We start from the raw sequence: 24,271 nt of genomic DNA, 5'->3' as shown, positions 1-24,271 counted from the left end.
CTTGAATGTGTTCCATAAACTATGGTGTGTATGCAGATGTGAGCAAAAAATAACAAATATTTATTTATTTATTTAGGTAAATAAAAAAATATAAAAAAAGGTTAATGTCATGGCCATAGTACATTTAAGTCCCACTGAAAGTCTGTGCAAAATGATCAGTCAGATGTGACATTTAAAAGATTTAGTCAAAGTGCGACCCTAGGACATTAAAAAGGATTCTTGGAGATCATCCAGCATTATAATTGTTACAGTAAAGATATCATTACAAGCCATAGACCCACCCATCAATGCTTCTTTCAATCTAAGATGTTAGATTAAGTCCATGTTTAATCAAAGTTGGAGTCCAGCTCATTAACCATCATTACAACAATCGGAAATATCACAAAGAGTCATATAGCCACCTATCAATAGCTCTCTCATTGGTTAATGCGTCTCTTTGCCAATCCACATGCCACCTGAGGTTAGCAATGACATGGCTGTAGTTACTCCCCAAACTGTGGCGCCAAGCACCAAATGCTTTTTTATTATAGAGATGGACAGTTGTAGAGACTTTTGGATAGTCCACAATACTACGCAGTAGCTTATCCAGTCGCGCCTGCACATCTGGAAATTTGAGAGCTACATTATGAAGTTCTTCCTTGTCCAGTGTTACATCTGCAAAATACAGTACAGGAAAATCAAAGGGTGCAACAGTTTTTTTTTTTTTTTTACTTGAAAGCATATGAGGAATGGTTGATTTAGGTTTATTTGCTGAAGCTAGGAACTCACCAAAAAGCTGTGGCGGGACACTCAAGCCATCTGCATAGGCAATATATTTCCACCGTCCACTTCTCAGCATGTAAGTAGAGGCATTGACATTACAACCATGATATTCACTCAGAACCCAGTCTGGATGTTGCTTCTTGGAAAAAGCGCTGGCGTTGGATAGCAGAGGAAGGAGCGAGTGGCCACTGAGAATACCTACTGGTAAAATACCAGCAATGTCTGCAAAATACACAAGTAAATTACATCAAATTCCTCCAAACCTTGAACCATAACACTTTTATTCTACCCTTCTTAACAGACATTTTAAAGACTACTTCTGTGTACTTTCTTACCCAGCACAGTGGGATAGAGATCAACCAAGGACACAAGCTGGTCGACCTGCAGGCCAGACTTCAGCCCGGGCCCCATGATTTGCAAGGGGACATGGGAACTGCCTTCAAACATTGACATCTTGTAGAACTGCCGGTGCTCCATGGCTAGCTCTCCATGGTCGGCCGTGAAGGTCACAACAGTGTTGTTAAGCAGCTCAGTCTCTCTGAGAGCTGAAATCACCTGGCCTGGGGAGACAGAGTAAGCATTGTTCAAAGGTCAAATGGCATGGAAATGTCACTTTATGAGCTTTTTTAACATTATTATGTGTTCCCCCAGCCTGCCTTTGGTCCCCCGGTGGCTAGAAGTACAGTACTTGAGTAAATGTATTCAGTTACATTCCACCACTGTATATTAGTATTACTGATATGCCTAAAATCTAGCTACCTGCTTTTACCAGTTACGCTACGCCTTATTTTATAGCCAGAGCGGTATGCTGGCTGTGCTGACTGTTACAGAAAGTCTCTCGCTCCAACACTTTACTACAGTTTTCTGTTTGTTTTGTACAGTACATGTTTGTATCTGTAGACCACAACAATTACAGCTCCTTGCAGGTATTTTTCTGCTGCTTCATTAGTTATCATGGCAACAGGGTTTGGTTTAAACTTGCGCCCTCTCTGTAAATCCGAAAAAGACGAGGGTTAGGTGATCCGTCAAACCCACTGCCTCCTGCTTAGAGAGTCCGTCCCCTGGTGAACGGCTGCTGTCAACTCACCCAGCATGGCATCTGCTTCAGCACACATGGCATAATAGAAGGCCCTTATCCTTTTGACTTCCTCCTCAGCAAAAACACCACTGCAGTTTTTGGTGAATGTGGAGTAGTAGTCCACAGGGTGCATGGCAGCAAAGGGCAGCCATTTAGGAACAGTAATGAGCTCAGAAGACACCTGTGTGTAAAATCAGAATCAAAAACAGAAAAAGATGTATTGCCAGGTAAGTAGCACATATTAGGAATTTGGCTTGGTTGACGTTGCGTACATAAAGCATACTTAAAAATGAATATAAAATAAAGACACAATAACTACAGAAACAAATAACGCATAACTATGTGTTACGCCCCAATCTAGGAGTGTCTGAGGGCAACACAAAAAAAGAAACAGAAGAGTGGAAATTTGAAATAACTAAGCAATTTATGCTTTAACTTGAAAGAACCAAACATAAACAACCTTATCTTACAAAATATCTTCATAATTATCTACGGAAAGCTTCGGGTGAATCAATGCAAAAAAAATAAAAAATAAAACCAGCTATTCTCCTATAGGCCTATAACATTAAAAAAGAAAAAAATAAGAACTTAAAGAAAAACTACAGTTTTTATCAACCCTGGACCCTATTTCTTCTTATGTTTTTGTGTCTAAGTGACTCTTGGGAACAACAATCTTTGACATTGGCCCAGTAGTAAGTTTAGTCGCTGCGTCGACATCAGAGAAACAAGCTACAATGTAAGTTAATAGGTCAATATGGAATGGAATAATCTGCGTCATTTTTTGACAGCCCTGTTAAAAAAAGGATCTAACTCTAACAGAAAGGTCAACCTCCTCCATAATGTTGTCAGACACTGAGCCTGTCAGTGGCAAAACAAGCACTTTAGTGAAGGTAAATACAAGCTGGACAATTGCCCTATTATCTTACATTGTAGCTTGTTTCATCAACGCCGACTACAGCGATCTCACTTAATACTGCACCAATGTCAAAGATTGTTATCCATCAGTCACTTAGACACAAAAACATAGGAAAATAGGGTCTGGGTTGAAAAGAATGGCCGTTACCCTTTAAGATTTTATAATGTGATTCTGCAAAAATGGAGAGAAAACATTCTAGAAACAGGGAAAGAAAAGCCCTGCCTTTTTCAGCCAGTATGGTGAGGTGAGGAAGGTGGATCCTCCTGCAGTGGGCCCCAGGGATTCAGTTTTATACGGGTGAGGTAAATTGAGGCCGAGGTAAAGAGCAAAGGGCTGGTGCGCGGATGCAGCTCTCTGGTGGATCCACTGTGCAGCCTTGTCTGTGTTGTCCCAGTCTTTTCTCATGACCCTAACTGTTGACATGTTCCCAGTGAGTTGCGTAACAGGCCGGCCCTCTTGGCGCAGGAGGAGCTGAACATCTCGTGTCCAGGCCTCAACTCGATTACTGCAGAAGTTGCACACACACACACACACACACAAATACCAACAACACACAAGCAGAGACACAAAAAAAAAAGGGAAGTGGAAGGAACATGTGAGGACGAGCACTCAGAAAGATGACACACTGTTCTGAAAAACAGCTGCCCACATGCACACTATGCCATTAGGACTGGGCGATAATTCATGATATGATAATTTAATGTCTTTCAATGGAATCATATAGTGATTAAATCATACATCAAGACAGCTTGATATACAATTACGTTACTTTACTGATAACAACAAGCACATATTAACTCAAAGCACCAATTTTCAACGCTACAATATTGTTGCAACATCGATAACCCGATGCATTTGGTCAAGAATATCGTGACATCTGATTTTCTTCATATCGCCAAGCCCTATATGTCATTACTTATTATTACTCATACAATAAGTCACTAATACTTCTTTTGTGTGTATGGTGATCTTAGTTAGGTGAATCGCTTTGCCAGACCTTCCTCCACAGCGCTGCGGATAAGGGTCTGGCTAGTGCACATAGCATTCCGGGGTGGGAGAAATCCGTGCTCCTGTTTATTGGCATTTCTTTAAACGAATCACAATTGTCATGGGCGGTGCTAAGCTCCGCATGGCGCCACTGCAAAATAGCCTCAGGAAGGAACTTGTTTTGGTGCAACATGTGTACGTTGAAATGTTTTTTAGTTGTGCAAGAGAAAACTCAGATTTGACAGATAGTCTAGCTAGCTGTCTGGATTTACCCTGCAGAGATCTGAGGAGCAGGTAACCATAGTCCTCTGAAATCCACCGGAGTTTAGAATTACAACACACAGAATGGAAGGAAACGGACATTGGGAAAAAATATCATATATATATATATGTATATATATGAATGAATAATGTTGAGATAACGTGTTTCCTTATCTGTCTGCCTACCTAACAGAGTGACTCCCTGAGGTGTAGTCCAGCTTGCCCATCGACTTGGTGAGATATCCATTTGCCTCCAGCAAATCCATCCATGTTGTTGCGTTGGCATCCAGGCACTTGTAGTTGTTCCATGACTGAGTGAGGTGAACAAACTGACCGCTCCACATTGCTGAGGACCAAAGATTAAATATTTTGAATTAGGACTGGATGATTAATCAAAATGTATCAACATTAAAATTCTGTTCTGTTATCAACAAATTTTCCCCGTGAAATTTCGATAATTTATTCCTGTTGATAGGCCTACTTTCTCCTTAAAAACAGTCAACCGTGTGTGTAGTCACGTGCCTTTGTCCGGACCAGTCAGCCGCATGGAAAGCATAATGGAGGATAACTCAAACACTGAGTAAAAGTTGAGTAACTTGTGCCCAAAAAACCTGCAGTTTCTGGGAACCTTTGGGCTTTAGAAAAGATCATTTAGAACAACGCGATTCAATATTGTTCATTTATTGTTATCAAGGTAAAATGTGCAATTAATCATGCAGCCCTTGTTGAAATCCACCATTATTACCATCTTAATTACCGCAGTATCTTTGTCCCTGGTGCCTTTTATCTTTTATTTAGATCCCCGTTAGCTGCTAACAATGAAGAAGCTACTCTTCCTGTGGTCCACATAAACACAATCACAACATATACATACAAAAACCATTCATACACGTTTACATACATTTAAAACAAGACATATCATTATGTACAGTAAATTAGTGTCAAATAAAATAATGTCACATTTCGACAATAACATCATTTTCCGAAAATAACAGCCCATCAGAGTTAGATCTAACTATGGTCTTTCACATAATTTATCTTGGAGTACAGACGGTGTGGCTGTTGACTTAAACAGAGGCCTATTCCAAAAGGTTGCATGCCAACCCCTTGTCTACTCTGAGCCGTGAGAGCCTGGCATGCATTCTCTCTGTACTCAGCCTGGCACCTGATGGGTATGCCAGGGCAAGTTTTGCTGCTTTCTTTGAACCCTTGTGTTGTCCTCCCGGTTCAAAAACGCAACAAAAATTTGACATTTTTATTCATATTCACTCACTTAGTTTTCACTAACACCACCTTACTACCACTGGTTTTACACTACTTTTTGGAATCCATGGTCAATAACCCTCATTTATATAGAATTATACCTAATATTTGAGTTAAAAAAAGCAGAAATTATGAATTATTTTGACTAATAGATAAGATCAGAGGAGCATACAGATGAGTTTAGTCAGGAATGAAAGTGATCCATTGTATTTACAAGCGTTTTTGTGGTAATCTGGTTAAAAAGAAACCCATATTTCAGATACAGACATTAGACATTGACCCAAGGACAACAAGAGCTATCCTTTAGTGCTTACCTGCTCTTGAGGGGCAGCAGATGGGCGAGTTGGTGTAAGCATTGAGGAAGGTAGTACCGAGCTCCCTGAGGTAGTTTACATATGGCAGCTGCACAACTTTCCGGCCAGGATCAAAGGTCAATCGCCCATCCTTCAGAAAGAGATCACAGTCAAACATGTATTAAATGAGAAGAAAAATAAAGCATCTCTGTACCAAAGTCAAAGTATCTTTATTGTCATATTGAGTAGGAATCAAGGATTCGTGCATAAAACACAAAAACATTGATGGACAACACAAAAAAGACAGCTTACAGAGTGGTTCAGTAGGTTTTACAGCATCCTGGTAATTAAGTGCAAATAGACAATGTAAGCAATTTGTGCACATGAGCAATCTGTGAAATCTGCTTTCTACAGACCAGTTTGGTGTAATATTGAGCTACTGTCCTGTCCTCTAGTGGTGCGTTAGCCTAAAATTAATAAACAATAAATAAAGGGTAATGTTGTGGCAGTACTACGCATTAGGACAACATAATTCATACTTACAAATGCATCACTCATCACCATCACAATGTTGGGTCTGGTTCCAGTTTGGCACAAACTGTGTCCATACATTTGAAACAGTAATATCAAAGCTACTACTTCTTTATTCATGACAGCGTTTAACCTCTTTTATCATATGTGTCAGTTTTCTGTCCTAAAAGAAGAGATTTGTCTTGGACTGGGTGAGATTTCATTAAAGTAGACTGTACCAAGCGATCGGGTCTGAGGAACTTGATATACACATCCTGGTTACGCTTTCAAAATAAGAGTTTTCTTGATTCATTTAATGTAACAATTAACATGAAACTCTAGAGGGCAGCATTCATCTTTTAACAAAACATCTGATGAACGCTGCACAATTTTGTTGAGCTGGCACTGTGATGACTACAACAACATACTGTTGGCCATTGTATAATATCACAAAGAAAGATGTGTGTCTATATGTTTGTGAGAACCCATCTGGTTAGGGTAATAGATTCATCTATCCATCATTCATCATCCGCTCATCCGGTATCGGGTTGCGGGGCAGCAGCTCCAGTAGGGGACCCCAAACTTCCCGTAATAGATGTTTAAATGAAATATCACTTCATATGAATGGACTTTTTGAATGAATGATAATAATAATTCATACTTTGTTAATCTGGAAAGGTAAAATACAATGTTTTCACTATGTTTTTACTATAACACACATTACACACAGTCCGGGTCCAGTGCCTTGCTCAAGAGCACCTTGGCCGTGCCCAGGAGATGAACTGGCACCGCCATACTTAGGTCCGTATGGGGACTTGAACCAACGACCCTCCTTCCCAACCCCATTCCCTACTGACTAAGCTACTGCAACCCCATCATATAAAAGCTAACATGAAATAGGATTGGGTTGTTACTTGTTTTAATCAAACGCCATCTAATTGTCCAAATGCAAAAAATAATTCTACGGCTACAAAACTTAACAAAAGAAGAATGACCCTTTTATGATCCCATAATCCAAGTGTTGCTCGCTGCTGATCTTGCAACCATGGACCTGTACAGATACACCCCCTTCCTGTGATTTCCATGCTCATTATACAGCTCTGTGGCTGAATTGCAAATGGCATCTGGTAAATATTCACAATGAATTTAAATTGAATTTTTTTTTGCATACATTCGCAGTTTGTTGGAAATAATGCACAATGACTTACAGTGCTGTTCAACAGGTGATGATGCACTTCACGTTTAGAAGTACTGATGGCCACCAGATGGCGTTCTGAGCCTCAGAGTTGATGTTATCTCTTATATATAGACAATTCAACATGGTCCATGCTGCAGGCATCATGCAAGACTCAGAGGTTGTAGTGTGCTTGGATATCTGTAACCATATGTGTGGATTATATAACAGATTGTGTTAACACATATAACCATAAGGCTGGAAGCAGTAGTTCTACAATAGATTCTCATGTGATGTAACATGCATAAATGGTTATCATATAATCATATATTATATGGAGTGAGCATTCAGCAAACATCAAACGCATCCCTTGTGTATTGATCTCTGATTGAAGTCTGGTAACAAGTAGGGATGAGACGTTTTTTGGGAGGGTAGTTGGATTCGTTTATTTTAAATATAACAACAGACCTGTAAAACCTCACGTACGAAACTTATGTGGTTAACATTTCTTTGTGCAGTCTTTCAGCTGTTTGACCAAACTTGTCATCTGGCTCAGAGCCACACTTCCAGAAGGCGGAAGGAGGGGGCAGCGAAGGCCTGCGCATGCGCCGAAGGTTGTTTTTCACACAGCCAGTCGCTTAAAGTGAGCTGAGCAACGGGGGTTTCCTTGTCTTTGACTGGAGACCAACTACCAGAGAGGAGGATGATAACAGCATCCCTTGCTGTTATTCAGCAATCACACATCTCAATGAACTGCTCGCACAGAAACCACTGATCGTGCCTACTGCTATTTGCAGGGCAGAGATACTGATCAGTGTCTAAAGACTGCATCCCCTTTTTTTCTTATGAAATTATTTTTTCATAGACTCTTTTTTTTTATTTCAAGGTCTCTGTAGCCTATCTTTCCACCATGGTGCTAGGAAAGGTAAAGAGCTTCACAGTAAGCTACGACTGTCTCAATGACAGCAATGTCCCCGTCTTCTCCAGCGGGGACTGCGTCTCAGGGAGGGTGATCATCGAAGTCACCGGAGAAATCCGCGTGAAATCTCTCAAAATCCACGCTAAAGGATTTGCTAAAGTTCGTTGGACTGAATCAAGAAATGCTGGCTCCAACACCGCCTACACGCAAAACTACACAGAAGAAGTGGAATATCTGAATCACAAAGATATTTTAATCGGGCACGAGAGAGGTAAGCAAGTTCGTCTTATATTGTTTTAGCTGAAGTTTTACAGAAACTGACTGCAAGATGCTCGTTGTGCTGGCAGAGGGCTATGTGTTTACTGGAGGACGCTAGTAACCTGTATTCCTGAATCTGTCTTAATAATGTAATGCTAAAGACATACACCTGAATGATTAGATAGCTTCTTATGTGGTGTTGTTTTTAATAGATGGTTGATATTGGCAGAGAAGTCCATCACTACTTGTTTTTGTCATGGTGTCAGAATGAATGACAGCAGCTTGGGCATCTTTGTTTTTCATAGTTTTTTCAAGTATAAAGCGATACTTATACTATTTTTTTAGATACAGGTCGATAGAGTTATGACTTGGAGTGGTGTGTCGCAGCTTTGTTAGACGTTTTCAATGCAGAAACGCATCATATCTGGGCTTTCTTTGTAGCTTTTCTTAAGTTTCCACCCATTGTTCAAAGCGGTTCAATCCTGTTCAGAAAACTGGACCGGGGGAGGGCGGAGCAACGCGCATGCCCGTGTGTCATTGGCTGTGGTGCTCATGTGTGGCCAATGACATCATTCTTTTTGCAGAGAGTGACAGAAAATTCTGCAACTTTTTTAAATGAACAAAACACCTGCAGAACCAAACGAGACGATAGAAGTACCTTTTTTTTATTAGTTTAATTAAAAATATAAAACTATGCAAAGCTGATACTTTTTTTTCCATTCCTCTGCAAATATGTGCTTTGCTGAAATATAATATGACGTTACATTGTCCGCAGCTTTGTGCTTCAGACATATTAGCGTGACTTTATCCGCATAATCTTTTTTTTTTTATAGTACAAGAAATACCCATTGTGAGTGCCTGAACGTGTGTTGTTGGGTTAAGCTTGGTGTTTTTTCCATCTGCAACATCTTCACTCTTCTTATAAAAAAAGGGGGGGGAATTGAGATACATTGTTCCGAACAAACGTTTTGCTACGTCGTTCGCAAAGATAAAAGGCTAATACTTCGACTAAAGACACATTTCGATATATGCCCGGTGTGAAACATTCTCCTGTGATGCCGAAGTGGATAATACAGTGTAAACCTGCGGTAGTTGGCGGTCTGGTCTCTGGAGAGCAGCAGCCTTGTTTCGTAGTAGCGACTGCGTTGTCGCACAGCGAATGCGTAATGAGAGCAGAGCGGCTGAGGGAAGCTGCTTCCACCGGTTTAGGCCGGTCTCCTCCTGCTTGAGTCTGCCGTTTGACTGACAGCTCCGCACTTGTTTACCACACGGCTGCTGCTAGTAGGGGGAGGGAGTGCTGAGCTGGCAGAAGCATACCCGGCCTGTCGACCCAGCTCTTTGTTAATGAAATAAAACATTTTTAAAAATGAATTTAAGACATTTTAATGAGCATTTTGACGATGCGAAAATGCCCTCTTGTCTCCTTCCTATGTATGCTCGTTCTTATTCAGAGATACATGGGAAAACAAATCGTTACTTGTTAGTGAGACAAATTTATCTACCCATTGGATTTTAGTGTTAGCCCACATAGCCTAGTTTCCCCCATAATGGGCTTTGTATTGCAGTCATATATGCCACAATGGGATCCATGTAGTTCTTTGTTCATACAAAAAGCACAAACTTGCAGGCTCAGTTTCTGACACCTCAAATCAAATCCACTTCTTTGGTGTGCTTCAAATATTAGTCAGATCTCTCAATAAATCTTTTTTTTTTTAACAAATCAATATGATAGTAAAATCCGTTTATTCTCTCTTGTCTCCCCCACCCTGTGTTTTTTGGTATGACTTTCAGATGCCTTCGTAAAGAATTTTACCCAGGTATGGTATACATGTGTTTGGAATATTATCCTCCTTTTTTTTCAGACGATGACAACTCGGAGGAAGGACTCACCACTATCCATTCAGGAAGACATGAGTATGCATTCAGCCTCGAGCTTCCACAGATGTAAGTGTCTAAAAACTACACCCGAGTCAGAATTTAAATATCAATATCACCAATAATTCAGCTGTAGCCTTTGTGAGCTTTTGACAGTTAACATAACCTTAACCTCTTCTGCTTCCTCCTTTTCTTCTTTCACGTAGACCTCTGGCTACCTCTTTTGAAGGGAAACATGGCAGTGTTCGCTATTGGGTAAAGGCAGAACTCCACAGGCCATGGCTCCTGCCCATGAAGACCAAGAAGGAATTTACAGTCTTTGAGCACATTGACATCAACACTCCATTATTGCTGGTAAGTTGTTCTTGAAGTTTTAACATATCATTCAATTGGCTGATTATAAGGGTATCTGACTTTAGTGAGACTCATTCTTGACATAATTGCCCCGAATATGGTTGTCAAAGTGAAAATTGTCTAGTTTTTGACTGATTAATCAACAGATAACCGTAACATAGTGTGCACATCACTTTTTTTATTTATTAAAGGTTGTGATGGGGGAACATGAAGAAAACAATCAACCAGAAATCTGTTTTTTTTTCTTCAGTCACCACAGGCCGGCACGAAAGACAAGACTCTTTGCTGTTGGTTCTGCACCTCAGGTCCTATTTCCCTAAGTGCCAAAATTGAAAGGAAGGGATACACCCCAGGTGAGAATAAATAAATGATTCATAATCCAACTGATAACATGGTTAGTCATGTATTCACCAGATAAGTTTATGGAAGTATCACCCTGTGTAGACCATTGCATTCATTAGTAATAAAGACACACTGGATTAAAAAATGATTGTTGATAGAAATGTAGCAAGACGTCAATGAACCTCTCCTCCACCCTGTCTAACTCCTGTAGGAGAGTCGATCCAGATCTTTGCAGAGATCGAGAACTGCTCTTCTCGCATGGTGGTGCCAAAGGCGGCCATCTACCAGACCCAGACCTTCTATGCCAAAGGGAAGATGAAGGAGGTCAAGCAGCTGGTGGCCAACCTGCGGGGAGAGTCTCTGTCCTCGGGCAAAACGGAGACCTGGAGCGGCAAGATGCTGAAGATCCCACCTGTCTCACCCTCCATCCTGGACTGCAACATTATCAGAGTGGAGTACTCCCTCATGGTAAGTACAGACAATATACCTTTTTAGCTATATAAGTTGGCAAAGGTTTTCATATAGGCCAAATAAAATCTATGCACTTCCTGGCAATGCACAGGGCTATTGTAAGAAACTTCTTTTGGTTGTTACTTATAATGAGCACTAATGGTTTTAAGGTTCACAAATTTCTGTCCTCATTACAGTCCCCCTTTGTCACTTTTTGTTTTTAAATCCCCGTTACTCAGCATCATTATCAACACAGAATCAATATTTCCTAGTAAGCCAGTAAATCTCCTGGTAAAGGACTTGGCTGACTCAGCGCGTAGAACCAAAGTCAAATTGCCTTGGATTGCACCAGGTGTTCTCTCCACATGCTGCTAAGAGCATTATCCCAGGATATATTTGGGAACACCTGCCTTGAGGGTGCTTGTAACCTCTTTACCTTGCGAACCGACAGCTACCAGGCGTGCGGTTTTAACTTGCATAAGCAACCGACCTCAAGTCATTGACCCACATGTTGTTGAACGACTGCACAATCCATTTAGCCCAGACTAGCATGGATTTGTCTTATTTTACAGAGGATTAAAAAGCTGTTTGATTTCATCTGGAAAGATTAAACAAGGCATACTGCATTTTTTCATGCCCCCTCGATACTTTGTAATTTTGGTAAATAAACAAAATTACATTTAACTGCCACATGCTTATTATGCTAATTTAGGTATTTAAATGCATCTAATTTAGGCTTATTTGAAGGCCCTGAGAGAAACTTGTGTAAAGCCCCTCATTGTCATTTTCTTCTTTTTTCATTTCCTTTTTTCTGCCTTGCTGCACCCGAAAGCATCCCAGAAAAGTGGTAACATACGGAACTGGAAGCACGTTTCCCGCAATTGGAGTTTTTAGTTACTTTTCAAACAATATAACAAACTATGCAAGTTTATATGAAGTGCTAGATGGGAAATTTACATTTTTATATTTCCCTAGGCACGTACCTAGAATACCTATGCCTAAATCCGGACCTGCTTGCGTATTCTAACCTGCTGTGTCCTCATGTGCTCAGGTTTACGTGGACATACCTGGGGCAATAAACCTGTCCCTGAACCTGCCCCTGGTCATCGGAACCATCCCTCTCCACTCCTTCGGCTCCCGTACCTCCAGCGTCAGCAGCCAGTGCAGCATGAGCTGGCTGGGCATGGGTCTGCCTGAGAGGCCTGAAGGTAGGTTCGATCTCCAGGTCATGATTCCCGTTTACAACTTATTTTGGTGTATACCTGTTTTTGTTATTTTTTAAAGAATGCTAACCTTGGGCTTGCTGTTCCTCTGTAGCTCCACCAAGCTATGCAGAAATTGTGACAGAAGAGCAGAGGCAGAGCAGTCTGGATGTTCCAGCAGCCCGCCAGGAGCTGGACGGTCCTCTCTTCGCCTACATTCACGAGTTCCGCTTCCAGCCTCCTCCTCTGTACTCTGAGGTAAGCACCAAAGAACATAGAGCAAAGCATATGTCCATTTGTATTTCTATTATTTGCAATTTACAGACCTATGTACTTCCCTTGATCCAGACTATATTTATATTATAGACTAAATTAAATCAACTCTAAAACTCTTTTCTCTTCTCCTCTCCACTCCAGATCGATCCTAACCCAGAACACGCCAGACGTACCGAGGAGCGCAGGCTCGACGCCTGTCCATCACGCTGAAGAGTTTTCCTGAAATTCCCCTCACCGACTTGGGGGATCTCTAAAGAAACCTTCTTGCAAGGCTCTGCTTTGTTTATTTTTCTGCGACAGAAACGTTCACGAAACACTGTTGACATCAAGAGAAAAACAAAGTATCCAACCAATCGACAAAGATTTGGACACACACCCACAGTTTGAGTTGGGTTGGACAAACCTGTTGCTGCCTTCCCTTGGCGAAAGAAACAGGAGTCACTAGTTTGGTGCATTGCTTCCTTCCTGTGTGTGTGTGTGTGTGCCGGCTGAGGGTGGGATTCATACAGACAAACACATATTCAGTCTGTATGAAAAACGCCACTAGTAGTATTGACGATAAAGAATCAGCCCGGCCCCGCCAAGCTCCTCGTTAACCTTGATTCTTCTTGATTCTTCTGTACTCATGGCACATAAGGACATGGCTCCTCCTACAAATGGCAGAACTCATCATGTCACGACTTCAGCAGAATCACTTGCATAAAAAAACGGGACAAAGAGAGAAAAATAACAACGCCGTTCTAACCACCGTAGTCTGTCTGTGTGAATGAAAGCATTCAGCGGCAGCAGTCAACAACGGAGACAAAAACACTAGATCCTCCTGCCGCATTTTGGATTTTTGTTTTGCACATTTTATTCCTTACTCGAGTTGTGTGGCTCTGTTTAATGAGAATTGGAAAAAAAACAAAAAAACATCACTAATGGTTTGGTTCCGGCCTCGTAATGCGCCAGACTAAGATTATGAGTAGGCTTGAGTTTTACGACTTTCATCTGGATTACTTTGAGCAAAGCTGACAACAGGATTTGATTTTGGGGGGGGAAAATAAGATTGACAAAAAGGACAAGAAAAATGCACTGAATTTGTGTGAGACTTTTTCTTTTTCCTCATTATTTTCTTCGGTGACTTGTAAGAACTTGACTGGACTTTTCCAACAACTGCAGCACACTATCTCCATCTGAAAGCTTTTTTAAGATGTTGCCTCCTCAGCTTGGATCCAAGTGTGGCTGTGGCTTCCCTCCTCTTTTTAGTTTAGTTGTTCTGTTTCTGTATTTAGTTCCAAACTTAGAATAGCTTCTAGCTTTTGTTGGTGAGATTGCTCTGGATTTGGACTAGGAGGGTTGCAGACCTGCATTTGCCACTTAATTTGTAGCCTAAGAGAAAAGTGTGTGTGTGTGTGTGGTACATTGTGGAGGGACTCTCCTCACCTTAATTACCTGCAGCCCCTCTATTCCTAATCTCAGGGCAAGCCAGGCTTGCAAAACTGCCCAAAAAGCACTGTCTCAGGTGGTCGTCTCACTTGCCAAAACGCTTGGAGGAAAAAAAAAAAAAGAGAGAAGAAATGTTAGGCTTTCTTTTAAATTGCACTTTTGAAAAATTATTTTTTTCTTTTTTAAACTACCATAATGAGAAAATAGACCTGCAGAGAAGCAGGGCAGCTTTCTGAGATGAATCACATTCCCTTTTTGTCCTGCTGCACTTGCCCAGTTCATCCAACCAACAGTTAGATTTTCTTTACCAGACCCGTGAAGCCAGAATGCTAGCTATATTTAAATTTAAAAAAAAAAAGAAGGAAAAAGGAGTGACACTGCTTCTGTGTTAAAGGAGCAAACCCAGTACAAATGAGAAGCTGGGGACATTGCTAAACCTCTGCTCAGACTGGTCAGAACAAGTAGTAGTAGGTTGACATGAGTAATACATTGGTTTTCTAACTCATTCAACACAAAAGACCAGCTGCAACAGAGGTTTGACATAGTCAGGAAAAAAGAAAAGCAGCACCTTGTTTGATAGGAAAACTAAAAAAGCATTCAATGGTGAAGGTCTGAAGAAAAACCATACTAACCGTGTTATCGTAAAGCAGTGTTGTGTAGGACTGTAATGCATTATTTTTTAAGGTTAGTGACTCGTTTACACATTAAACGTAGCTGACACAAGTTTGTGAGTGTGTGTGTGTGTGTGTGTGTGTGTGTGTGTGTGTGTGTGTACGACGCTCTTATTGAGATCCAGGTGGCAACTAAATATACAGCTTCTGACGATAAATGACAAAACTGCAGATTAAAAGTGATCTTAACTTAGTGGCCTTGACACAGAAAAGACCTGATCATGATTCTTCATTTCAGTGTCTTAACTCTTGTTCTCCCTTTTTTATTACATTTGTACACATCTGTATGTATGTTTTTCTTCAACCTCTTACATGTTCACTCAAAAAGGACAAAAAGGGAAGAGGAGTCCTTTAGAAGCAAGTGTGTGTGTGTGTGTGTGGGGGGGGGAAGAAATCATGGACAGGCCTCTTATTTTTCTGAAGCTGATGAGGGTTGACTATTTTTTTTATTCCCCATGTATTTCTGGGCAATGATATAGTTTGCTTCCTAGTTTAACAAGCAACCGTTCTGAGTTAGTCTCCCTGAACTCTATGATCCCCCTTAAGGCCTGGGGGGTGGCAGCTGTTGATCAGCACCCCCAACATTTAGGTAACATGGACTAGCAGAAAAATGGCCTCTTCCACAGTAAACTCATTTTCTATCCTGATATATTTGTTAGTAGTTCTTTGTTTGGATTTTATCTTAGGGGAAACTTAATCGAGCGCCACGGTTACGACTAAGCTCACATTTGTTTTCAGGTTGGTCAATTCCAGAGTCCATTTGCTTGGGCCGCAGAGTAGTCCAGTGTCACAACTAAGCTAAAAGTCCTGACCTAATAAAGGCAGGAACTGAAGTGTTCAGATATATAAAATGTACCCGGCAGACGGGATCTGAAACATTTTAGAAACAAAGTGCAATATCACTCACTGACTTTTCTTCATTCTCCATTTGTAATGTTTGTTTTGATCTTTTTTTTTTTTAGTCTGTCAATCATGATGATGTATAGATATTCTGTGAATATACTATGTTATGAATGGTTTAACTCTTTTGTCTAGTTCTTCCTTTTTGATTTCAATAAACATTTTGTTCTAAATTACAAGGAACTGTGACGTGTATTTATGTGAAAGACTGAATTAAATTATACAATCGCACTCTTTACACTATAGGATTTAATGTATTAATAAATGTACTTTAATTAGTAAAGACAAATTATACTTAGCCTTCTCTTTTCCAGCACCAAACTCTGACAAAACATCCCTTCAACTGAACAGCAAACTGTGTTCAAATGAAACTGAGTAATCATTAACGTTTGCTTTACCCAGATCTCTGTTTATATTGGTCATGACAGTTGCAGGTTGCATCTCTGCTGGACCCAGATTATCCTCTAACAAAATAGTACAACACTGCCCCCGGAGGTGGTTTAAGAATTGCAGCTTTGATGGCAGAAAGTTGCATGTTTGTAAAGCTCAAACACTGAATAAGTACTACTTTAATCATAATTCATTGGAAAACACACTTTACTTATGTTTGAAGATCGTTTATTCGGCATCTGTGAGATTTTTATGTCAGAGATGGAAGCCTGAACAGAAATATATTATATTGTTCCCAAAAACCATGCACATAGGACTCATGATTCCTCTTTTCTGTCCAGTTGTACATGTCCCCGATGGTCTTTAGTAGAGATGTTCAGACACCAATACCAGTATCAGAAAAGCCGCCGATATTGCATAAAATGCTGGTATTGCTATAGGCAAGTACTGGAGTATACGCACCGATCCGATACCACGCAATTTAGCCAAGATGAAAATCTACTTTCCAGCAGTTTATTAATGTTCTTCTTCCGTTATGACTGGCTGTCAAACTAGATAATGGAAAAGGTTGTATTGTATTTATTATTATTATTATTATTATTGTGTTTGTTCATGTTTCACAAGTTCAATCTGAGCCGGGCCAAACAACAAAGTTAAAACCAGTTCACATCCATACAGGGATAGGAGTGTGAATACAAAGTTTTATTTCGAACATACCAAAAATAAAAGTAAACAAAATACTTGCAATACAAGACACAAAGTATTTCAATATGAGAAAAAGCCCAAATAAGAGGAATAACTGAATACTCTTTGTTGCGGCTGTAAGCAGTCTGAAAGAGCGCTGCCGCGAGGGACTGAACGCTAAGAGATGCACACACCTGTGACGCGCTCTTGATCGTATTGCAAATTATTTTATTGTTCTTCGTCTTCCATATGTACAACACATTGAACATTATTGTTACCTTATGTAATTGTTAACTGGTGCGTAGAAATAATTAAATTATACTGTTTGCTGCGTTGTGCGCGGTGCGGTCAACAACAGAGTTCGCTCCTAGCTTCACCCCCTCTCCGTCAAAGCCCAAAAAACCAGGTGCACAGGTGAAGCAAACAAATATATCACTTCCGCTCAAACCGTCATGAAAACAAACGCCCACCACCTACAATATTAGCGCATAACACAGTAATCAATAAATGAGACCATAAACATTATAATGTGGCTCCTACACTCTTGTCTGTAAAGGAGTAGGAAGAAGCAAAATGTAATGTCCGTACCCCAATCAAAGTGTTTTCAATATATTGGTTTTCAACAAACAACCATACAACCCTTTGAAACCCTCATCAAAATTCATAAAACATTTGCAGATCAATTAATTGATCAAGTTACTATTCCATAATTTTTCGTAACCCTCCCTTTTGACCCCAGGGTCAAATTTGATCAATTTTTAAAAGGTTTCTTTATCAGAAATTTGGGTTTCCTTCAAATTGTCCAAAAAGGTAATGTGGATGGTTTCTTACGCTCTTCACAAGTTAAATGACTGATAAGTTCACTATTTTCATTTAATTGTTTTATTTAATTTTATAACAGTTGAAGAAAAAGAAATGGACTAAAGAACACGGAAAAACTGACAGAAACGCAAGGGGAAAAAAACAACAAAAATGTCCAGACGAAACACAGAAAGAACTTCGGGAAAAGTGAGAAAACATCAAAAAGGGACAAAAAAGGCCTTCAGAGCTTGAAAGACTTGGTCAAAACAACAACAAAACAAACTTTGGGAAAGGTGATAAAAGTGTCTGGGGGATTTAACCTTAAATTGTGACCCAGAAAAAGACAGGATGAAAAGCTGCACTTTCCTCTTTATTTAAGTATCACATACTTATGTGAATTATGTATTCGCCATGCCAAATAATATACTCAGTCTTCTTACCTCATATCACAGCTCCCCCTACAGGTTTCTCTATCGGGCTCCCCTTACAGGTTTCTCTACAGAGCTCCCCTACAGGTTTCTATTTCCGTCTGACCCCTCCCTCGATCAGTCTGCCGTTTCCTCTTTCTCTGTTCCTCCGACAATGCTTCCCTAGCTTTGCGCTTCTTTTTTGCCGGCTCAGCCATGACGATAGTGTGACAGACTCCACCGCTACCTTGTTAGCCGGTTCCTGAAGGTCCGCATGTGTGTAGTGCCTTGAAGCAATTTGTTACATTGCGAGACCTGATATCACGCAATCCTCGCTGGCAAGTTGCAAGGCTGGTTTTTCCGCTCATAGGCGCTAGGGGCGCTAGGGGGGAGCGAGACGAACACCATCCATCCATCCATCTTCGACCGCGGGGGGCAGCAGCTCCGGCGTTAAACAAACACCATTTAACAAAAAAAAGTCATAACCATTCCAATGACTCCGAAGATGTTCAGTTAAGGTAAATTAAGCTAAAAAAAGAAGAAGAAAAAAAAAAGTTCCTCTTTTAACATTTGTGACAAACCAGATGCTAATTATATGTGAAAATAACAATAATGTTAAATTAGAGTTCAGCAGTTGCACCCCTTAAAAGAAATATGAATGAGTCACAGCACCCCTCTCTAGGAAATGCTCAGTGAAACCCGATAGGAGCCGACAGCGACAGGCCAAGTGAGCTACGGTCACCGGTTCACATACAACAAAATACATGATTTATTGATCCCTGCTGAAACATGCATGCACCAGAAAGTACAGGCTGGCCTGCTGCAGAGCAATGATGGGAAATGTTATCAACATTAGACTTAATTGCACAAATTTATCTTTCCCTTGGTTTGTGAGTAAGTAGTAAGTTTTATTGTCATTGTGTAAGTTGAACTTAAACCCTCGTGTTGTCTTCACATAGACCATGAACTTGTTTTCCCTTCTTTCTTTCTGACTTTGTTGGTGTTTTTTTGTGTAATTGAGATGCCTTAAAAAATGCTTAAAAAAAAAAGTGATGGTCAAAATACCTAATTTAAGTGACATCATACTGACTTTTTGAGACAAAAAAGGCAGAAATTATGAACCGTTTTGACTAATAGTCTTGATCAGATGAAGGGGCGCCCGGGTAGCTCCACCAGGTAGAGCACACGCCCGTACGCAGAGGCTCAGTCCTTGCCACAGTGGCTGCGGGTTCAGTTCTGACCTGTGGCCCTTTGCTGCATGTCACCCCCCTTCTCTCTACCCTTTCAAGTCTAAGCTGTCCTATCAGCAATAAAGGCCTAAAATGCCCCCCATATCACCGTCAGATCAGGTAATGTTGAGTGTATCACAGAGTGGTTTACGTCTAAGTTTAGTCAGGATAGGGTTTCATAATTATTTTTATTTAACCCTCCCGTTATCCTTGGGTCAAATTTAACCCCTTTGGAAAATGTTAATATCTGAAATATGGGTTTTTTTTCACAAAAAAAAATGGATTGGATTCCATACAACGCTCTTGGTAAATACTTTTGATCACTTTCATTCCTGACTAAACTGATCTTTAAGTTCCTCTGATCTTAACTATTGGCAAAAATAATTCATAATTTCAGCTATTTTAACTCAAATATTAGGTATAATTCTATATAAATGAGAACTATGGGCCATGCATTCCAAAAAGGAGTGTAAAACAAGTGGTAGTAAGGTGATGTTAGTGAAAACTAAACAAAAAGTCTAAAAAGGGGACAAAAATGTCTGTTTATTTTCAAATTTGACCCGAAGACAACACAAGGGTAACCATTTTTGATACATATTGAGAATCCCTAAGTGGTTCTAAAATCCTTCTAAATTGATTTGAGTCAGGCTGAAATATATAACCCGGTTCAACACGTGACCTCTTCATAATGTTAAACGGTCTGTTTCGTAAGCGGTCAATCAATTTTTCTTGTAGCGTATCGACATGTGTACTACGTCAACGCAGTGTTAAGCGAATTGATTTTGTCGGAGAATACGAGCGTGTATGCACAAATGAGCTCAGCAAATTCAATGATGCCTGATCTGAATGAATGCTCTGTGTGCTGCGCTGTGTGTCTCGTAGGTCAAGCTGGAACCAAATGCTCAGAGTGATCTCTGAAAGAGAACCAATGTCACTGCTATTGCATAAGCGAACCTAGCAGTTTCAGAATATCTAAATGTCCGTTTTTAAGAATTTTTCTGAATATATTGTTTCTGGAAGTGTATTATATATAAATCACTTAATAAATGAACAATTATTGAAAGAAAACTATTGTCTATGTAATTTTCCCATTACAGTATTCAACATTTGTTTTTGTTCTTTGACCAAGCACTTCAGTGTGCCTTTGTGCCCTCACCCCATCCCCTCATTCCCCTCCACGGCCCCCTTTTGGCTTTTGTGGGCCCAGGCCTTTGTGGGTATCTGACCCCTGCCGAAAAAGCCGGAGGAGATTGTTGAGGGAGAGCATAGATTGGGGCCGGCGTGCATGTTTGTGTGTGTGTGGTGGCAGCGTTGATTAGCAAGTGCTGACACTACACAGGCCTCAGCTGTTTCCTCTCACCAGCTAATCCTACTACCCAGAAGCCTCTGTGATCCTGAGGTTCTCAGCAGCTTGCTATGACCAGACACGTTCAGCATGGATGGGGTTGAGGACGGAGGGGGGGGGGGAACTAAGGCCTCCCGTACGCTTGCTTGCCAGTGCCTCATCATCACTGTGACATAATAGAAACACATATACACACACGCGCGCACACACACACACACACACACACACACACACACACACACACCTCTGCACTCAGGCATGAAGCGCACCATCGATGAAAGCCCACACATTCCTGGAAACAATGGAAGAGCCACTATTGGTACAAGTCTGAAAATGTTAGGCAGAAACGGATCCACACATGGGGATGTCGTGGCAGCTTTGTAAAAACACTCCTCCCCACTTCTTGCCGTATGTAAAGAGTTCGGGCTCATGTAGCCCACAATGTTCTATCCTATGCAAGTCTATCCAAGAGGATGAGGCTTGTAGTGCTGCGTTAGAGGGTCTGGCTAGTCCACACAACATTCTGGGATGGGAGAAAAACGTGTTCTGGTTTATTGGCATTTCTTTAAACCAATCACAATCGTGTTAAGCGGCGCTAAGTGCGAGACCGAGCCACGGTGCCGCTGTAAAATAAACTCAGGAAGGAACTTGTTTTGGTGGAACCTGTATACGTTCAAAAGTTGTTTTATTCATGCAACAGAAAACTCAGATAATCTAGCTAGCTGTCTGAATTTAGCAATCTAGGAGGTGGACGCCGTGGATATCAATTTCCTAGAACCAAAACTACAGTCTACAATCAGCAGTCAGAAAAATTGTTGGCCCACATTCGGCTCCATTGAGGCTTAACTTACACTAACTCCGCTTAAAGAAACCAACTCAAAACTATCTAATGGGTGGCCGGGTTAGTCCAGTTGGTATAGCGGGCGCACATATACAAAGATTTACTCCTTGAGTAGCCGCGGGTTTGGAGTTGAACCCCCGGCCACTGCATCCGTTTGCTGCTGCCCTTTGCTGCATGTCATTCCCATTCTCTCTCCCCTCTCATGTCTTCTGTCTCGTGGAATTAAAGGCCTAAAAAGCCCCAAAATATAATCTTAAAATAAAAATAACAATGATCCAATAGCAGGACAGATTAATGGGGCATTAGTTTTAATAGGGCAAAACACATCAAAAAACATCAAAGCACATTCTACAACGTGACCAATTAACCTGCATTCTAATGTATATTACATATTTAAAATGCCATAAAACAATTTACTATTGTAATGAGAATAAAATACCCAAAACTGTAAATAATACAGCACGGCTCTTACATAATCTTACAAAAATACTATGTAAAGTAAAGTTCCTGCATTAAAATGTTACTTACAGTACTACAGTATGTAAAAATATGAAATGTAGCAGTCACTATTTCTCACACACACACACACCTCTCCATCTGTCCTGAGTACGGACTCTGTTTTCCCCTATAAGCCCAAAGAAAGGACCAGCGATTGAGCTGCAGATAGACAGAAGGGAGAGTAAGAGGGGGGAGCAAAGCTTTTTTTTTTAAGGGCTTTTCTTGATGATCTTTCTCGACAGCCGGTTCATTCCAGTTTGAAGCACTTCTGCATGAGGAGGCTGGCAGCAGAGGCTGCTGCTTTTTTGTCACTGAAAGCCGGACTGTTTTTCGACCTTGCCTGGGAGAAATTGTGTACCTTCACTGAATGCATCACACTGGACAGCTGTAAGGAGAGAATCTCTTACCATGACACAACGCAACACAATATTTACCCTGCGGTCATTTCACTTAAGCAGGGAGAGAAATTACGATGAGCCTCATGGAGACCTTTTGTGCCTGGATCTTGTCTCGTGTGCATATCATTGAAAAAACATTTAAAACAAATATCATTAGATCTGCAAAGATTAACCATTTAATAAATTAACCGCCAAAACCTTTTGTAATCGATAATTTTTCCCTTTTTTTATGAAAACAGAGAAAATATCTATAATCCCAGCTTCTTAAAGATTCAGATTCAGAAAACCTTATTGTCTGTCATGAAAGAAAATAGTCTTGGCCGTGGCTCAACACAGTGCAAAAACAAACTCGGACAGTAAACATACAATAACTTAATTACAATGTACACTGACCAAAGTTATAAAAGCAGCACTTTTGTTTTTGCTCCCGTTTTTCATGAGCCGAACTCAAAGATCTAAGACTTTTTTTACGTATACAAAAGGCTTATTTCTCCCAAATGTTATTCACAAATCTGTCTAAATCTGTTAATGAGCACTTTGCTCCTTACTCCTTTGCTGAGATAATCCATCCACCTCACAGGTGTGGTATATCCAGATGCTGATTAGACAGCATGATTATTGCACAGCTGAACTTAGGCCACTCTAAAATGGGCAGTGTTACTGTATTGGGGGAGAAGGGGGGAGGGGGTGCTGGATATTGGCCAGCCATTCTAAAATGTAAAATGTGCAGTTTTCTGCATTCAGTTTTCTTCAGTTTTAGCATCTTGATATGCCACGCCTGTGAAGTGGATGATTTTCTCAGCAAAGGAGAAGTGTACACTTACCCAGATTTTGACAGATTTGTTAACAATATTTAAGAGAAAAAGGACTTTCGTGTACATATAAGGAGTTTTAGATCTGTGAGTATAGCTAATGAAAAATGGAAAATAAAAATAAAAGTGTGGCGTTTTTAATTTTTTCAGTGTATGTGTGCAAAGTGGTAGAGTGTTCATTTGGGTGTGTGGGTCATCTCATTTTTTATTTAAGCTGTTAATGGCAGTGGAAATGAAGGCATATTTGTGTTTTTCTTGGCCAGAGGGACTTATTAGCGGCAGACTGATGGTAGTAAATGAAAAGAGTTACGCAGGGGGTGAGAGGGATCTTTTGTAATGTGATTGGCTTTATTTTCAACTGCATGTTTGTGAAGTACTGATAATGGAGTTTGGGTTTGGCCAGTTATTTTACTTGCTTGATTAGTGATAAGTTGAAAGATGATAAAGGAGTGCATGAATGAATAAATGATAAATGTGAATATTTATAGTTTCTTCACTCCTCTGTGACAGTGAACTGAATATCTTTGAGTTATGGACAAAACAAGACATTTGAAGAGGTCATCTTGGGTTTTTGGCAAACACTGATCACATTTTTTTCAACCCTTTTCTGCCCTTTTTACAACTAATCGATTAATCTGGTAAAATAATCGATAGTTTAAAAAAAATTGTCAGTTGCAGCCCTCAATATTATACAGTGCATGCATGTCAATAGCAGCTGTTGACCATACTGTAAACAATATATGTCGCATGTCATTGCTAACACTTCTTGACTCTAAATTAGTCCTTTCATGATAAACCAATGTCAGATTCCTCTTCTAATCTCAGCCTCAAGTCTCCGGAGTCTGTCTTCACCTTGCTGAGTGATTGTGCAAAAATGTCACTGTTGTTTAGTTTTTTTTAAGAAAGATGGACAGTTTGCTGTGGCTAACCATAGCAACAGCACAATA

The 24,271-nt window shown here is 40.4% G+C and overlaps 2 protein-coding genes and 1 long non-coding RNA gene across 4 annotated transcripts; 2 read left to right on the top strand and 1 right to left on the bottom strand.

Annotated features, from left to right (window-relative positions):
* Positions 1 to 88: 88 nt before the first annotated feature.
* Positions 89 to 6,353, bottom strand: arsk (arylsulfatase family, member K). The gene is made up of 8 exons (XM_034871267.1): positions 6,104 to 6,353; positions 5,582 to 5,711; positions 4,191 to 4,350; positions 2,979 to 3,261; positions 1,850 to 2,021; positions 1,098 to 1,322; positions 769 to 984; positions 89 to 654 (listed from the first exon to the last, which is right to left on the bottom strand). Exons 1-8 carry the CDS (start codon positions 6,209 to 6,211, stop codon positions 380 to 382), a joined length of 1,569 nt encoding a protein of 522 aa, XP_034727158.1. The 5' UTR covers positions 6,212 to 6,353; the 3' UTR covers positions 89 to 379.
* LOC117944461 lies at positions 4,410 to 24,271 on the top strand. Its single transcript, XR_004656581.1, has 3 exons — positions 4,410 to 4,584; positions 18,470 to 18,479; positions 24,259 to 24,271. It is a non-coding gene; the product is annotated as an uncharacterized LOC117944461 (long non-coding RNA).
* On the top strand, positions 7,898 to 14,927 carry arrdc3a (arrestin domain containing 3a). Of its 2 annotated transcripts, none has more exons than XM_034871269.1 (8): positions 7,898 to 8,434; positions 10,284 to 10,365; positions 10,503 to 10,650; positions 10,901 to 11,003; positions 11,204 to 11,460; positions 12,494 to 12,650; positions 12,760 to 12,902; positions 13,062 to 14,927. In XM_034871269.1, exons 1-8 carry the CDS (start codon positions 8,155 to 8,157, stop codon positions 13,128 to 13,130), a joined length of 1,239 nt encoding a protein of 412 aa, XP_034727160.1. In that variant the 5' UTR covers positions 7,898 to 8,154; the 3' UTR covers positions 13,131 to 14,927. The 2 variants fall into 2 exon arrangements, with proteins under 2 accessions (XP_034727160.1, XP_034727161.1); XM_034871270.1 differs by having other exon boundaries at positions 8,185 to 8,434; positions 10,213 to 10,365.

The sequence above is a fragment of the Etheostoma cragini genome, chromosome 5 (assembly GCF_013103735.1).
Source record: "Etheostoma cragini isolate CJK2018 chromosome 5, CSU_Ecrag_1.0, whole genome shotgun sequence".
NCBI classification, from domain to species: Eukaryota; Metazoa; Chordata; class Actinopteri; order Perciformes; family Percidae; genus Etheostoma; species Etheostoma cragini.
The sequence above is the reverse complement of the archived record's forward strand: the minus strand, read 5'-3'. Positions and strand labels throughout refer to the sequence as shown.

Coding starts and splice junctions, on each gene's coding strand:
- arsk (XM_034871267.1), bottom strand. CDS start 6,211: ATGAATAAAGAAGTAGTAGCTTTGATATTACTGTTTCAAATGTATGGA. Junction 1,323..1,849: donor TGAAGCAGATGCCATGCTGG/GTGAGTTGACAG, acceptor CTGTCTCCCCAG/GCCAGGTGATTTCAGCTCTC. Junction 985..1,097: donor TCTCTATCCCACTGTGCTGG/GTAAGAAAGTAC, acceptor TGTATTTTGCAG/ACATTGCTGGTATTTTACCA.
- arrdc3a (XM_034871269.1), top strand. CDS start 8,155: ATGGTGCTAGGAAAGGTAAAGAGCTTCACAGTAAGCTACGACTGTCTC. Junction 11,461..12,493: donor GAGTGGAGTACTCCCTCATG/GTAAGTACAGAC, acceptor TCATGTGCTCAG/GTTTACGTGGACATACCTGG. Junction 12,903..13,061: donor CTCCTCCTCTGTACTCTGAG/GTAAGCACCAAA, acceptor TCTCCACTCCAG/ATCGATCCTAACCCAGAACA.